Source organism: Danio aesculapii, chromosome 8, assembly GCF_903798145.1.
Source record: "Danio aesculapii chromosome 8, fDanAes4.1, whole genome shotgun sequence".
Taxonomy (NCBI): Eukaryota; Metazoa; Chordata; class Actinopteri; order Cypriniformes; family Danionidae; genus Danio; species Danio aesculapii.
The window spans coordinates 40,038,800-40,056,728 of NC_079442.1; the positions used below are offsets into that span (position 1 = coordinate 40,038,800).

Sequence of the window (17,929 nt, forward strand, 5' to 3'; positions counted from 1 at the left end):
TATATTGAGAAAATACAATTATTTTGATGATGATTTTCATATTTTTGACTGAAAATAATAATTAATAATAATTGTATTATAATTCATTGTATTATTAATAATTGTATAATTTAAGCAATCAAATTAAAGCATACACTAAATATCTTTGAATTTCATATCCAATTTATACAGTAAGTGAAAAAATATGATTTGTTTTTTATTTATTACTGAAAACAATTAAATAGGTCATTTTTAAATATTTTAAATTCACACGTTTTCCCCTCACACAATATTAGATCATAGTTTTGTTCTTCATAATATTTTTTTGCAGTTGTTAATGAACTTAGTTTAAATGAATTCAACTGTGAAATTAATTAATTTGTAGAATATTTTTTGTTTTATTTTCAAATGTACAGGTAAAGTCACAATTAATAAACCTCCTGATTTATTAGCCCCCCTGTATATTTTTTCACCAATTTCTGTTGAATGGAAAGAAGATTTTTTTCAACACATTTCTAAACATAATTATTTTAATAACTAATTTATAATAATATTGATCTTAAAATGATTTTAAAACAATTAAAAAAATTTAAAACTGCTTTTATTCTAGCCAAAATAAAACAAAAAAGACTTTCTGTGAAAAATTCCTTGCTCTGTTAAACATTATTTGGGAAATATTTTTAAAACATTCACAGGAGAGCTGATCATTTTGACTTCAACTGTATATCATTTTGACAAGTTTTTTTCATCATATTTATTTTTATAAATAACTTTAAAAGTGCCCATAGTAGCTGAAACACCCATATCACCTCCGAGGTTTAATTGCCTTACCTCAGTGACATTCATCTTGTATTGAGAACAAGTTTTGTGTGGTTTATGCACAAACAATAAGAAAGCTTCAGAATACAGAACACATTATCTCCACAACTTTGCTTCACAGATAAATGCATCTTATTTTAAACATGCCCAGATCATATTGTGTCCAAATCACAAACTTAATTTTCAGCAGCATTGTTGTGGAAAAAGTGCTGAGGCCACCAACTAAGCTAATATTCCAGTCTAGTGTCACGCTAGCTTGTTATTTTTTAGCATTATCAAGTCTTGCGTAAGAGTTACAGTGGATGAATCTTTGGAGGAACGGAGCGGTGCTTCATCAGCACCGTTGGAACCCCTTAGAGACGCCGTATTTCCTTTGGCCTCAGCCCTAAATGGCCACCGCTACTTGCTCACTTTAAATCATTTGTCGGCAGGCTAGTCGACAGGCCTCGTTTAATAGCACTCAAGCTAATGAGGCCTCAGTTAAATTCATGGGCACAGAAGCTGGACTCTCGCTGATTGATTCATTCCAACATAAATGTAGAGTTACGCCGTCGTCAGCACATGGACATAATATTGTTCATGCTGATGGAACATGAATCCGAGGCCAAAAGAAGACCTTGTTCTGGAACTCTGGCATCATTTTTGAATTATTTTAGATTTGATGTTTATTTAAGGGGCGTTTGGGTGAATATTTTTTTACCTGAGTAGACTGTTTTATGAATCTTTTTGTCTGTGAGAATCAACATAGATGGTATGCTGTTGCCTTTATGGAGATTTACCAGGGGTGACCACTAGAGCTGCACGTTTAATTGCTAAAAGCCTGATTCAAACACTTGAACAATCTTCTTCCAACAGTAAATGTCAATGATTGGGATATATTGCACGTACGGTCACCACAAATAGTGCCATCTGCCTTCACATTACCACTTACGCAGAGTTTAAATGTAGTTATGAACTTCACAGTCTACACAGTAGTTTCTGTTACATCAGCAGATTGTGGTTGCTATGATAGGTACATTTTAAATAAATCAAATAAACCTTTAAAATGTAAACCATATGAACAATTTCATTATAAAAACTCTGTTCGCAAAATATCTGCCAAAATTCAAGATGAAATGAAATTATTTAACATTTTCACTGTTACAACACGTCGCCCCTGTCAAAATTGATCAATAAAATGAAGTTGCCGATTTAACATTTGATTTTCACGGCATATCCGAGTCAAAACTGCCAATATTGAAATTAAAAGTCAAACTTTAAAAAAAAAACTTGTTATTAATGTTCACGCCACAATAGTGGCACAATTCAAATTCAAATGTAAGGATAAGTTTTCCTTTTATTGACACTTTTAATTCAGTTTTCTTTTTCATTTAATTTTTTAACGTCAACCTGTATGCAAAGCCTATGCTAATCAGTGGGAGGGGCTGAAATTCATTCATTTATTCATTTTCCTTTGGCTTAGTCCTATATGTATCAGGTGTCGCCACAGTGGAATGAACTACCAGCTATTCCAGCATATGTTTCACGCAGCGGATGCCCTTCCAGCCTCAACCTAGTACTGAGAAACACACATACACTCTCGCATTCATACACATGCACACTCATACACTGCGACCAGTTTAAGTTTATCCAATTCACCCATAGCGATTTCTTTGAACTTTGGAGGAAACCGGAGCACCCGGAGGAAATCCATGCGAACATGGGGAGAACATGCAGTCACAAACTCAATCGACATCAATCCAGTAGTTTTAAGTAATCTTCGTGAGATTGTGCAGCAATACATAATATTTAGAATATCTAATAAAGTATATGTGTTTTTTATTAGTTTTTCTATTTAGCATCATTCATTTATTTTTCTTCGGCTTAGTCCTTTTATTTATCAGGGGTCATCAAGCGGAACGAACCTCCAACAATATGTTTTACACAGCGGATGACCTTCTAGCTACAACCCAGTACTGGGTTTTCATACACAGTGGCAATTCAAAGTGTTTTACATAAACAGGAATAAAAGAAACAAGTACAAATAAAATAGAAACAAAAAATATAAAAACAGATGAAAACAGCATAAAGTCAGTTTTCCATATTCCAAAACACCAGTGTATCATATTTTCTCACTTTACTCTGGGACTTCCCTATTCTGGTGATCACTCCCCTGTACCTTTAATTTTATCTGCTCAAAGAAAACACTCTGCATCAAACAAAACTAAAGTACATGCAAAGAACAACATGACAATTTATAGCAAATAAACTGCTTGCTTTTGAATCGTTGTCAAGCAAGTTGTTAAACGTTTATGATTGGTTTTGGCTTAACAGAAAAGGCTGTGATTGGCTCTAACGCTCTGGCCTTAGTATTCAACCGCGACATAGCACATATGAGATAAGTGAAGTCAATACGTAATAACTGGTTAGAATCTTTTACTGAACCGATACAGAATTGTCAACATCTGCATCATGGTGCACCGAAGAATTTATTAATTTTGACACCCATAGTGCCGACTATTCAACATCATGCAGAAAAAAATTCATTTTCATTTAATCGATAATCGTGCAGCTCTATTAACTCAAACATAATTCAGAATTTCCAGTTACTGCAATTATTCCTGCTACTCAACAAACACCATGAGAAACTTTCGGAATGTCATTTTAATTATTGTTTTTTTTTCAATAATGACGAGAAAAGGACCCCATTTTGCTTAATTTTAGTAGCAGTTGCAGTGTAGTAACTGGTGGCTCACTGTGGTAAATCTCTGTAAAGGCTGAATCTATGTGTATGATTCTGTGAGATGTACAAATGAAGCTCTCTGATGGGAGATAATGTTGAATTTGACTGCCTGAATGCTCTGATGTGCCTCATACTGTCAGAGCAGTGCATTATCTGAGCTCATGGCAGCTTTGGATTTGGTTACACTGCCGGCATGTTTTTTTTTTCCTCTCCATATAGCCTCTTTATGCTTGTGTAATGGACTGTGACCTCCACAATAGTTTTTACACAGATGCTTTCTCCGCACCAGACTGATCTAGAACACTGGGGGAACAAGAGCAGGCCTCCTAATGGGCTCTTTCACTCACACCAGAACAATATATGGACATCGCTCCCGTGAAAATGATGTACACAAAGGCACCTTGATTTATATTTGGGCCGTCTGCCTTTTTATCCCGTGCGGTCAGGCTTGAATATTGATACATGCTGCTACATTCAATACTTATTGATATTACACTTTAGGTCGTCTTTAAGATTACCCTTCAAATGTAATTGAGCTTTTCAAAAGACCCCTAATGCAAAAGTGTAGAGTAGTTGGCTGCCAATTCGGATGGGTCTTTCTTTGTGTTGATTTTAAGGGAAGTACTTTTTCGTTAGCCTATCATTAAGTATGGGACAAATCAATGCATATCTATGGAAATATGATTGCAGCAGCACAGTTTGTTAAGTAGAGTTCGGAAAACTTGAAGTGAGGTGCGGGAATCAATTCTTATACTCTTTACTTGGATATTTTGTTTGTCAAGTTAAATCTAGATTCTGTTTTATTTAAATTAAGAGAGATGATCTAAATCAGTGTTTCCCAATACCTGTTCCTGAAGGCACACCAACAGTACACATTTTCAACCTCTCCCTAATCAAACACACCTGAACAGATCCGGAGCAAGCTGAACTGGCGCTCTAGGCAAATGACAATCACGCCACCCTCAATCAAAACGGTAGTGAAAGAAGTAAGGACGGGGGGGGTGGGGATGTGAGTAGTGGGGGGCTCTCACTATTCTGCCGCCTAGGTTGTCTCTATGGACGTGCCGCCCTGCACCTGAATCAACTCACCAGAATATTAGAAGAAACTCCAAAACTTGAAGTATTGGTTTGGTCACACTACAGTTTGTACGTGCAAAAATTTTTTGTACAGTGTTGCGAAAAGGGGCAGGATTAAACAAGATGATTAGACATTAAAAAAATTGGTCCATGTTTTAAATTTCTGTACAGAGGTCATGTTTTGATCCTCGATTGATCTCACGCAGTCAAGTGATGCGATTTCGCAGGTCACAGTTCACCAAGTTTGAACTTTGCAACGCAGCGAACTGCGAAACTTGTCACATGAGCTTGCATTTTCTGTATGATGGGAAGAAAAGTACAGTATGACCTCAGCTTTTACGGGTAAGATAAGGGAGTCTTCCAAAATATGTACTGTTGGTGTGCCTCCAGGAACAGGGTTGGAAACACTGGTCTAAATTACAGGTGTCAAACTCAGTTCCTGGAGGGCTAAAGCTCTTCACAGTTTAGTTTCAACCCTAATCTGATCAAACTAATTAAGTCCTTTGCTGCAATCCAATTTGCATACTTATACTATGCCCTAATAGTATCTACTTTTTTGTGAAGGAAAAATCTGTACTTTTGCGTATATAACAGAGTATGGCTGTTTCTCAATACCAAGTAGGCAAAATTTGGACTTGCGTCCTAGAAAGTTAAGACTTGCCAAGTTCAGACTTGGAAGAAAGAACTTCCGAGGACGCAAGGACACAAGTCGGGTACTTTTTCAAATGGAACGGCAGTGTACTTTATTAACAGATCGTTATGTTGCTTAGTTACGTCACCTGTCAGTCAACCACACATCATCCACATTTCTGTCATAATTAATTTCCTACCTATTGGAGATTCAGCTGTGTGTTAATCTCCCATTCACGAGTCTTTCATGCAGAGAAATCTCCTTAGGTCTTTGAATAATTCTGGATTCAGCGATTAATGTCCAAACACATCTTTATAGAAGTTCAGTATTGCTAATACAAATGAAATATAACACAGACAACATGACTGAAATATTTTCCAGTTGGATAGATATTAAACAACAGTCATTCAAACATCTTTACCGAAGCCTCTCTACTTGACGGTTGGTCTCGCGTCCATCATGTTTGTAGTTTATTTACACTTTTCTTTCGTGTTTGTAGTTCTAATCGAATTCACATCCAACGCGCAATGTACTGTGGGAAATATCAGCGGTTAGAGTATGGGCGGTTCTACACTTAAAATTTTTACTATAGTTAAATAAATAGTTAACCATTCAGGAACCTTTGACATCCTCTTTTCAACATACTACGATTTGGGATGTACTAATTATCTATTCAAATACTATTTAAGACGGATAGTATGCAAGTTGAGATGCAGCACTTCAGTCTTGTTTGAAACCTACAGGTAAGTGTGTTGAAGCAGGGTTGCAACTAAACTATGGAGGGCTGCGGCCCCACAGGAACTGAGTTTGACACCACTGGTTTAAATATTCTAATTTATTTTAAAGTTTAACCTAAATTTAGGTATAAAAGAAACTCTTTTGTCCGTCAAAATAATTATTTTTATTAATTTATTCCATGATTTATTTAAATGATTTATTAAATTATTTATTTTTAAAAGAATTCCAGTTCATTATTGTCTATATACAGTTGAAGTCTGAATTATTAGCCCCCCTTGTATATTATTTCCACAATTTTTGTTTGACGGAGAGAACATTTGGTCAACACATTTCTAAACATAATAGTTTTAATAACTCATTTCTAATAACTGATTTATTTTATCTTTGCCATGATGACAGTAAATAATATTTTACTAGATATTTTTCAAGACACTAGTATTGAGCTTAAAGTGACATTTAAAGGCTTAACAAGGTTAATTAGGCAAGTTATTGTATAATAATGGTTTGTTCTGTAGACTATAGAAAACAAATATGATTGTGACCTTAAAATGGTTAAAAAAAAAATAAAAACTGCTTTTATTCTAGCCGAAATAAAACAAATGAGGCTTTCTCCCGAAGAAAAAATATTATCAGACACACTGTGAAAATTTCTTTGCTCTGTTAAACATTATTTGGGAAATATTTAAAAAAGAAACAAATCATAAGGGGGCTAATAATTCTGACTTTACCTGTAATTGTAGCTTTAAAGTAGCTGTATTAATTTAATTACATTAATTTACATATTTAAATGTTTTAGGTGATAAATTTATTTACATTTTTAAATTGAACTGATCTAAATTATGTTGGCATTATGTTGTTTTAATTTTTTTATTAAATTGTTCAAATAATTAAATTAAAATGTTTACCAAATCAGTATTTGTTCTCATTCATTTAGTTTGTCAAAATACATTTTAATTGTTCATTCATTTTATGAGTAATGTGTACTATATTTATTCATTTTATGTTATTTAAATGTATTTAATAATTAATTTATTGAATTAATTAAGAACCTGAGCTGAGATGCAATACTCTTTTAGGCAATATGTCCCAATTCATTAAAAAAGCTAAAACAGTGTATTTATATATATGTTTTACTAAATTATAGTAATTGAAATCTATCTAAACTATTTCCCTCAATTATTTTAATTTCTATCGCTACAGACAAGCACAGGGGTCACCTTTAAAGGTTTTCTCCTGAGATTTGTTCAAAAAGCTATCGATTAGTCACTGTATCAAATTAATCCCATCTTCTTTTCTTGTCGTTCTCTCTCATCAGATATCACGATAAAGTGGAAGTCACCAGTAACTTCCTGGGAGCCATGTGGCTGATCTCCATAACCTTCCTGTCGATCGGGTATGGAGACATGGTGCCTAACACATACTGTGGGAAGGGAGTGTGTCTCCTCACAGGAATCATGGTGCGTCTCTATTTTACCCTATTCATTATGTACAAATCTTATATTCATTTCTTTTTCTAAGATAATAATGTCCCTGCCAGTTTATCTGCATACATTTTACAGTTAGAAGTGTCCACTCAGCTGTAATGTCAGCAGGCCATAAAGCTTTTTATAGAGGAACTACTGTATATACATTTTAAAGGAGACTTTTTCCATGTTTAAGTGTTTAATTTGGGGGAAAGTATATTTTACACCGAATGGCTTAACCAATGTGGGTCAACACTTGAAAAGTTCAGATGCAAAAACCTCTAAATGCCATCATGTTTGCCTAAAATGACCATTTTTGTCAGCTTCCTATGTTTATGTTCAGTTATTTCACCTTAAAGGCAAAATAAATAACTTATTTGTCACTATAAAAGTAAAATGACTGAGCCTACACACAGAAAAATGCTACTTTAGAAGAAATTTTCTGATGGCTTTTAGAGGTTTTTGCGTATAAACTCTTCACTTCTTTAAGAATGTTTGTTATCATGCTGTATGGCTATTGTGCATAAAATGACCATCATCCATAGATCAATAGTTGATTAATATAAGATGGCGATTCCTGCAATGCATTTAAAAGAATGTTTACTTAATATTCATGATTTTTTTTAATAGTTTGAATTAGTGATTCACTTCAAGACTTTACTTTACTACACTTCAAGACAGACTTTACTTGTTTCATTAATAAAAGAATCAGATTGCTTGAATGAATCTCTAGAACAAATGATTCAGTGAATTATTCAGAAAGTTTCACTTTTTATTACTGGATGAATCAGCATTTTGAATGAGTCTCTTGCATGATTCACTTACTCACTGATAAAGACTTGATTTGTTTTATCACTGGATGAATCATAATTTTTAAACAAATCTCTTGAGTGAGTGATTCAATGATGCAGTCATAGAGAGCTCTTGTTTCATTACTGGATGAATCAGCATTTTTGAATAAGTCTCTTGAACAAATGATTCAATATCTTACTTATAATACTTATTGTTTTATTACTGGATGAATCGGCATTTTGAATGAGTCTCTTGAATGATTCACTTACTCACTGATAAAGACTTGATTTGTTTTATTACTGGATGAATCATCATTTTTCAAACAAATCTCTTGAGTAAATGATTCAATGATCCACTCATAGAGACCACTTGTTTCATTACTGGATGAATATGCATTTTTGAATGAGTCTCTTGAACAAATGATTCAGTGGATTACTCATAAAAAGTAACTTTTAAAATTACTGGATGAATCTGCATGTTTGAATGAATCTCTAGAATAAATGATTCAGTGAATTATTAAAAAAAAACTTCAATTGTTTTTTTTTACTGGTTGAATCAGCATTTTGAATGAGTCTCTTGAATGATTCACTTACTCACTGATAAAGACTTGATTTGTTTTATTACTGGATGAATCATTAGTTTTCGAACAAATCTCTTGAGTGAATGATTCAATGATCCTCTCATAGAGACCACTTGTTTCATTACTGGATGAATATGCATTTTTTATCAGTTTCTTGAACAAATTATTTAGTGAATTATTTTTAACGCATTTAAAATTAAAATTACTGGATGAATCAGCATGTTTGAATGAATCTCTAGAATAACTGATTTAGTGAATTACTCCAAAATAATAGCTTGATATTTATAACTGGATGCACCGGTGTTTTGAACGAATCTCTTCAATGACTTGTTACTCACTGAAATAGACTTGATTAGTTTTATCACTGGATGAATCATCTTTTTTTAAACAAATCTCTTGAATGAATGATTAGATGACGCACTCATAAAAGCACTTGTTTCATTACTGGATGAATCAGCATTTTTGAATGAATGTCTTGAACAAATGATTCAGTGACTTACTCATAAAAACATTACTGGATGAATCAGCATTTTGAACAAATCTTTTGAATGATTCAGTTGCTCACTGTCAAAGACTTAATATACGTATATATACATATTTTACACTGAACTGCGTTACAAACAATGGTCAAATTATATCATATTTTAAAATATTTGGACACTGGTTAATGTGGATAAAATTTACCATTGTTTCTGACTGTATTCACAGAGACGTTATAATAATTCCCAAAACACTTACTTTAAACTCATGAACACACATTTATTATGCACTGAATAGTCAGATGACAGACTTGTTATGTTTTATAAGGATACAAGAATTGTGCTAATAGTGTAATGTTTATTTACAAAGACATCAGAACAGAGCAGTAATATGCTAATAGATGAGTTTAATCAACTTTACTCAACAACAGCTACATATATGCATCCTGTAACCACTCAGAAACATCCTGGGTTAGTCTAGGAGTAATCTTTTCCTATTCATAATTTCCAGACTCTGGTTTGAATGTGAGGTATTAACCATCTACTAGTCTTCCATGCTAGCTAGTGCTTGTTTTGTTGTTTCTAGAGTGTCAGAATAGCGTGTGAAGGCTCCTTTCACTTTTGGAAAGCAGCAGCTCATTTCCATTTAAAGGGACACACACACACAAGAACAAACTCAAATAGGGATGAATGAATGATTGGTATAGCACCTGAAACTTCACAAACATGAACAATTTATTTGACATCTTATTAAAAGAAAATGTCCTCTTTACAATACCCTTTCAAGTTTATCTGCATATATAATTTTTATATATAATAATTAATATCCACTCAGCCATAATGTTGTCAAGCCATGAATCCACTTTGTTGAACAGCTGTGTATAAAAAGCTTCCCGAAATGTCTAATGTTTGCTGTATTTGTGTTTTTCAGGGGGCCGGGTGCACTGCTCTCGTGGTGGCTGTCGTAGCCAGAAAACTAGAGCTCACCAAGGCTGAAAAGCATGTCCATAACTTTATGATGGACACTCAACTCTGCAAAAGAGTGAGCATGTTTCAGTATACAGAATAACAAGTGTAGCTGAATGACAAACAAGTAGGTTTAAATTAACATGAGAGTTAAACAGAGCAGTCAAAGTCACTGCACAAGACACTTTAAACCAAATGTTGAAGCTGCATAAACTGTGGAAATCAGCCAACATTCTCCTGATGGTATCATTTTCTAGGCAGAAATATCTCCAAAACTTGCAGAATCTATAACTAGTTACTGTTGGTAGTAATGTATTTATTCGCTATTAAGATTTTTTCCTATTGATTAAACAAAGTAGTTCATGTTTATTCTATCCTACACTGAGGTACAAGACTACTTTTGTTTGCAGATACTTTCATTGTTTCAAAACATTAAGAAAAAAATGTGATACAAATACACTGTATTAGTAACCAAACACCAACCAAAGAACACCCACCCTATCCTGACAGAGCCATAGAAATATAAACACATATACAAAAATAAATAATAGTAATAGTAATAATAGTAATAATTAAATTAAATTAAATTAAATTAAATTAAATTAAATTAAATTAAATTAAATTAAATTAAATTAAATTAAATTAAATTAAATTAAAATGTTATGTAGGCCAATTATTAAAATACAAAATTTTGTAAAATACATTAGGACAATGTCAGGTAATTTCCTTCATTCAATTTCCTTCGACTTAGTCCCTTATTTATCAGGGGTCGTCACAGTGGAATGAACCACCAACTATTCTGGCATATGTTTTACACAGCGGATGCCCTTCCAGAAACAACCTAGTACTGGGAAACACCCATACACTTACAATGACAGTTCAACACTTATACATTCCCATGAAAGTGAACAATATATTAAAATATGTCATAACAAACATAATTCACGTATTAAGACAGTCAACCATCATTAAACACTTGAGTGAGATCACATTACAAGACATTACTTTTTATGTATTTTTCCCATTCGTTTTTTTTTGTCCACATAATTGTAGAATGTATCATGTATTAATCAATAATCATTAAAAAATAATACATTTCAATTTTCATTTGAACCGAGGTTCAATAATTTTGTTATGCATTGTATTTATATCTCAGTTCATTGTATTTGTTTACATACTGTAAATGTGTAAAGTATTATTCGTTAGTAGCATACATTTGTAAAACAATTAGAATGTAACTTGAACTGAGGCCAAGTAATCACTTTTTAATTTTTTTTAAATGCAAAAAGTACTATTAACTATAATTAAAATATGTTTAAATAATCTAAACAGTTAAGTAATTTAGATTTTTGGCCAAAATGAGATATAAAAAAATCAGTTTTTTTGTTTTTTTCTGCAAATCATTTTGTCAAAAACAATGTAAAAAAATATTATTTAAATAGCATTATTTTGTCAACAAATGTAAAAAAAAAAAAACACTTAAACATGAGCAAAAAATAATAACTTGACTTCTAGTTTATCTTTTGGAAAGGTCGATTTTTCTGATGAATCATCTGTTTAACTGCATCCCAATCATCACAAATACTGCACAAGACCTATTAGAACCCGCATGGACCCAAGATTCTCATAGAAATCAATCAAGTTTGGTGAAGGAAAAATCATGGTTTGGGGTTACATTCAGTATGGGGATGTGTGAGAGATCTACAGAGTGGATGTCAACATCAACAGCCTGAGGTATCAAGACATTTGTGCTGCCCATTACATTACAAACCACAGGAGAGGGCAAATTCTTCAGCGGGATAGCACTCCTTCTCATACTCCACATCAAACCTCCACATCAAAGTTCCTGAAAGCAAAAAAGGTCAAGATACTCCAGGTTTGGCTAGCCCAGTCACCAGACATGAACATTATTGAGCATGTCTGGAGTAAGATGGAGGAGGCTTTGAAGATAAATCCAAAGAATCTTGATGAACTCTGGGAGTCCTGCAAGAATGCTTTCTTTGCCATTCCAGATGATTTTATTAGTAAGTTATTTAAGTCATTGCAGAGATGTATGGATGCAGTGCTCCAAGCTCATGGGAGTCATACAAAATACAATTCTTTTTCCACTGCACCATGATTTTATATTCTATACTGCACATTATTTCTGTTAAGTGACAAGACTTTTGTCTAAGCAAAGTCAGACCTTACTGTCCTAATTAAATAATAAAAATTCAAGGCATGATCATATTTTATTTTGTTAAAATAACTGTAATCTAGAGGCCTTTGCCTTTCATATAAGCCACTGCTGATACCAAATAATCAGCTAGAAGTCAAGTTAGTATTTGTTGTTCCTAAAACTTGGATAGGCGACTAGACTTTTAGTTTGGTAGTGTAGAAGCTATTATGTTTATTTATTTACTATTTTATTTACATCATCACCTGAACTAAGGTGAAACAGTAGATTTTCCCCCTAGTTTATTTTTAGACCTTTCCATTTTTTTGGTGTAATAAGTTCCAAAACACACTGCAGTGTCTTTCTATCTCCACCAGCTGTTGCTGATGTTTTAAAATGAATTTTTAATGCAAGTTTCTAATCTGAACATCATTTGCTGACAGGTGAAAAACACGGCTGCTAATGTACTCAGGGAAACATGGCTAATCTACAAACACACAAAGCTTGTGAAGAAGATTGACCATGCCAAGGTCCGCAAGCATCAGCGCAAGTTCCTGCAGGCCATTCACCAGTACGTATACATTCACAACATTTAATCTTCATCATCCTTCTTTCTGCTACGTCTGCTGTCCACCTTTCTATTTTATGTGAGAGATGAAATATAAATCTTAAATTTATGGTGATTAAAACTGGATTTAGTTCAAGTCCACTCTTTCGAATTTAGGGAATCCACTCACATTAAATGTTTTATATGGAGTTCTGAAAACCCAATTGAACCTTTTAGACCAAATAGACTCGAGCTGATTTATTGCCTCTGCGTTTTTAAGATTGTAGAGGTTTTATCTGTCAGATCATGGGCTGATATCTTGAGGATGACATTAACTAGGCTTTCCACGATATTATGCTGAAAATATAATAACTATAGGGTACGTTTATCAGACAAGCTGCTCAATTATGTGTATAAATGTTTTTTCTTACATTATCAGATCCATTTGTGGTAACTTACTGTTTCACATTTATTATGATGAAAATATCAATCAAACGATACTACTGGCAAGAAAAAGAGAAAACCCACTGACCGCTCTTAATTATTTCTTAATGATTTTAATTATACTTTAAGGCTACATGCTAGTGTTTTGATTTTATTTGTTTATATTTATTTTATATGTAATATCTTCTTATAGTGAAATTTTACTGGTATTAGAGCTGCACGATTCTGGATGCATTTTGATTCACTTTTTAAAATAGTGTCTATTTTTTTCTACAAATAGAAAATAAAAAAACTTCTAGACTAATGGACATCGAAATTGCTGCAATTAAAAAAGGTTAATTAATAATATTATTTTTTTAATTAATTTAAATAAATGATTCAGTGATTAACTCAAAGACGTCACTTGTTTTATTACTAAATTAATCTATTTGAATGACTATATTGAACAAACCAAATTATTTAGTGACTTACAAGCTTCACTTGTTTTATTACTGGATTAATTCACATTTGTTTTTGTAAATCTCTTAAATTAATAAGTCTATTACTGGATGAATCAACATTTTGACGAAATCTCTTGAATGATTCAGTTACTCACTGATAAAGACTTAATTTGTTGTAATGATGAAGAATCATAATTTTTAAACAAATTTCTTGAGTGAACGATTCAATGATGTACACATTAAGACTTCACTCTTTTGATTACTACATGAATCAGCATTTTTGAATGAATCTTTAGAACAAATGATTCAGTGACTTGCTCCTAAAAGCTTTACTTGTACTGGATGAATCCGTATTTTGAACAAGTCTCTTGAATGATTCAGTTACTCACTGAAAAGGATTAGATTTGTTTCATTATCAGATGAATCATAATTTTTAAGCAAATCTCTTGAGTGAATGATTCAATTACGTACACATTAAGGGCTCTATTTTAACGATCCAGGCTTAAAGTCTAAAGCAAAGGGCACAAAAGCATTAAGGGGTATGTCCGAATCCATTTTTGCTATTTTAGGGACAAAAAAATAGGGTTTACGCTGCAGCGCCTGGTCTAACAGGGTTGTGTTTAATCTCTTAATGAGTTATGGGTGTGTTTTGAGAATTAACCAATCAGAGTCTCATCTCTCATTCCCTTTGAGAGTCAGTTGTATCACGCCATGGCGCATCTGCTATTTACATGGTGGACTTTGTAAGTGGAAAAACTGAATGCTTTACTAGTGAAAAAACAGTTAAACAGAGCATCTGCAGTGAGGATAAAGAACCAGCCTCCTCCATTCGGCCTCTTTACTTTCTCTTTCACGTTCTCTCTTTCGTGAATGAGGAAACGGTGTTGTACGCACCCCACTGAATTTATTTGAATTTAATTATAATAACAAAGTGTGATCAAAAAAGAGTTATATCCAAACACACGTCCTATTATTATTATTACTATTATTATTATTATTATAAATTGTCAAGAATAAACTGAAAAAACCCCTTAGATAAAGAAAGCATGGAGGCAGTGGTTTTATATTCATGTAGAAAATAATCATTTTTGTAATATTTTAATCCTTTAATTCTTTTTCATTTGTAAAGATATTTGCATATTGATGTACATTTTGTGTGTATTTAGCAATGTGTAAGTTTAATGTGCACAACTAACACGCTCTGCGCTGGACTTTAGACCAGCTTTCAGCTGGTATATTGCACAGTCTATATTAGTTCCTCAAAATAGCAACACGCCTTAACACTCCTATTTTCTAGACCGACACACCTATGAGTCCACAAAGTAGTGCAAATGGATTTGCTATTTAAACAACGTGGCACTAAGTGGGAAAATTACTGTTGCACTGGTCTGAAAATAGCAACACGTCATGCCAAACACATCTTGCGCCTTATTGCGCCAGGTGTATGGTAGTACCCTAAGACTTTACTTGTTTCAATACTAGATCAATCAGCATTTTTGAAAGAATCTCTATAATGATTCAGTGAATTACTCAAAAAAAAATTCACTTGTTTAATTACTGGATGAATCAGCATTTTGAACAAATTTCTTGAATGATTTAGTTACTCACTGATAAAGACTGATTAATAAATATCTTGAGAGAACCATTCAATGACGTACACATTAATACTTCACTCGTTTCATTACTTAATGAATCTGCATCCTTCAATGAATTTCATGAACAAACGATTAAGTGGCTTACTCATAAAAACTTTAATTGTTTCATTACTGGATGAATCTGCATTTTTAACCAATCTTTTTAACTAATAAGTTTGTATTTTAATCTTCATACGTTAACACATATGTAAAAGTGTAACTGATACCAATTTTTAAGGTATTTGCAAAAGATCATTTACTTTATTTGGATCACCACAAATATTTAAATCCAAACTAAAAACTGTTGTCTCTGTAATTCTGGGGTGATTTGAAAATTTGTAATAAAGAAGTAATAAAACTGTGTGGTCAAAAAGACTATGGACATACACTTTTTACATATCTATTAATAACTACAGAGGGATATCAATGGCGAAAATTATTATTATTTTTTTTAATGCAAAAAATAATATTGTGAATAATCGTACAGCTCTAATAAAAAGTAACCTGTAAACATGATGGAGAAGATCAGGGTCACTAAATGTTCCTCAGCTCATGTAAAAACAATGAGGAAGAGATATACAGCAGTCATGAATTTTTCAATGTTGATGGAAATATCCTGAAAAATGGAAGTATCCCAAAAATGTTGCTAATGACATGCAGACACAAGAGTCCAATGACAGATTTTTGAGTCATTCATAAAAGTTGAAAGTCTTTTGGTGTGGTGTGCAACTTTTGAGGTTTTTAAAAAATGTATTCTGTGTTCCATTTGTTTTGCCTTAAATCACTCCAGAGCTCAGAAGTAAGTCATGTCTTCTCTTTTTCCTTACCATTGGAAACCCTTTTCATTTTTTATAAGTCTTACTCAGCAATATTCAACCAACATGATGAAAACATTTGAAGCTGGGCGACATTTCTATTTAGGCTTGATATCCATTAGTGTCAATTTGTATTCGAATGGTTTACCAATCTGTAAGGTATTTGTAGGGAAAGGTTCTTTGCATCTTCTCAGCTTCAAATTGATCAGATGTCACAATGTCTGAAGTTCATTCATCTTTAGCCTGTACCAGATTTCCACAGAACCTGGCACTGCACATCCGTTTAGTCCACCATGTACAGTCTGATTGTCTAGAGCATGGTCTGCATTGTGTTCTTGCAAATGCAAATTCGTAAAGCTTTTTATCAGGATTTTATCAAGCTTTTGCATTTGGCTTAAAAAGTCACCAGTCAGTCAGTGAACCCATGTAAGATATTTTGTTTAACATTTTTTTTAACAGAGATTGTGAGTACTGGTGTAAGTAATTATGTCCAAAATTATTATTATTTAAATCAGATTGAACGATCTCAATGATAACATAAATAAATTGTAATTAATATATAAGTTTTCCTATATAATAATATATATACTTACCAGCCACTTTATAAGGTACACCTGGGATTTTCATGCACAACCATTTTTAAGGTTTACGGAGAATGGTCCGAAAAAGAAAAAATATCCAGTGAGCAGCAGTTCTGTGGGTGCAAAAGCCTTGTTGATGTCAGAGGTCAGAGGAGAATGGCCAGACTGGTTCAAGCTGATAGAAAGGCAACAGTAACTCATATAACCACTCAATACAACCGAGGTATGCAGAAGAGCATCTCTGAACGCACAACCATCCAACCTTGAGGCAGATGGGCTACAGCAGTAGAAGACCACAGCGGGTGCCACCCCTGTCAGCTAAGAACAGGAAACTGAGGCTACAATTCACACAGGCTCACCATAATTGGACAAAAACGTTGCCTGGTCTGATGAGTCTTGATTTCTGCTGCGACATGGTAGGGTTAGAATTTGGCGTCAACAACATGAAAGCATGGATCCATCCTGCCTTGTATCAACAGTTCAGGTTGGTGATGGTGGTGTACTAGTGTGGGGGATATTTTTTGGTGCACTTTGGGCTCATTAGTACCAATTGAGCATCATGTCATCGGCACAACCAACTTCAGTATTGTTGCATTCCTTTATGACCACAGTGTACCCATCTTCTGATGGCTACTTCCAGCAAGATAACACGTCATGTCATAAAGCGCGAATCATCTCAGACTGGTTTCTTGAACATGACAAAGAATTCACTGTACTCAAATGGCCTCCACAGTCACCAGAACTCAATCCAATAGAGTATTTTTGGGATGTTGTGGAACAAGAGATTCGCATCATGGATGTGCAGCCGACAAATCTGCAGGAGCTGCGTGATGCTATCATGTCAATATGGATTAAAATTTCTGAGGAATGTTTCCAGTTCCTTGTTGAATCTATGCCATGAAGGATTAAGGCATTTCTGAAAGCAAAAGGGGATCCAAATCAATACTAGTAAGGTGTACTTAATAAAATGGCCAGTGAGTGTGTATATATATATATATATATATATATATATATATATATATATATATATATATATATATATATTGTGTATATTAAATAACTATGGA

General features: G+C 33.3%; 1 protein-coding gene across 2 annotated transcripts in view; it reads left to right on the forward strand.

The window, feature by feature from the left end:
• The window catches only part of kcnn1b (potassium intermediate/small conductance calcium-activated channel, subfamily N, member 1b), a 78,594-nt gene that overhangs the window by 51,752 nt on the left and 8,913 nt on the right, over positions 1–17,929 (forward strand). For both annotated transcript variants that reach the window (XM_056463966.1, XM_056463967.1), the window contains exons 5-7: positions 7,282–7,423; positions 10,212–10,322; positions 12,845–12,972. In XM_056463966.1, coding sequence (XP_056319941.1) covers positions 7,282–7,423; positions 10,212–10,322; positions 12,845–12,972 — 381 coding nt within the window. The remainder of the gene's footprint in view (positions 1–7,281; positions 7,424–10,211; positions 10,323–12,844; positions 12,973–17,929) is intronic.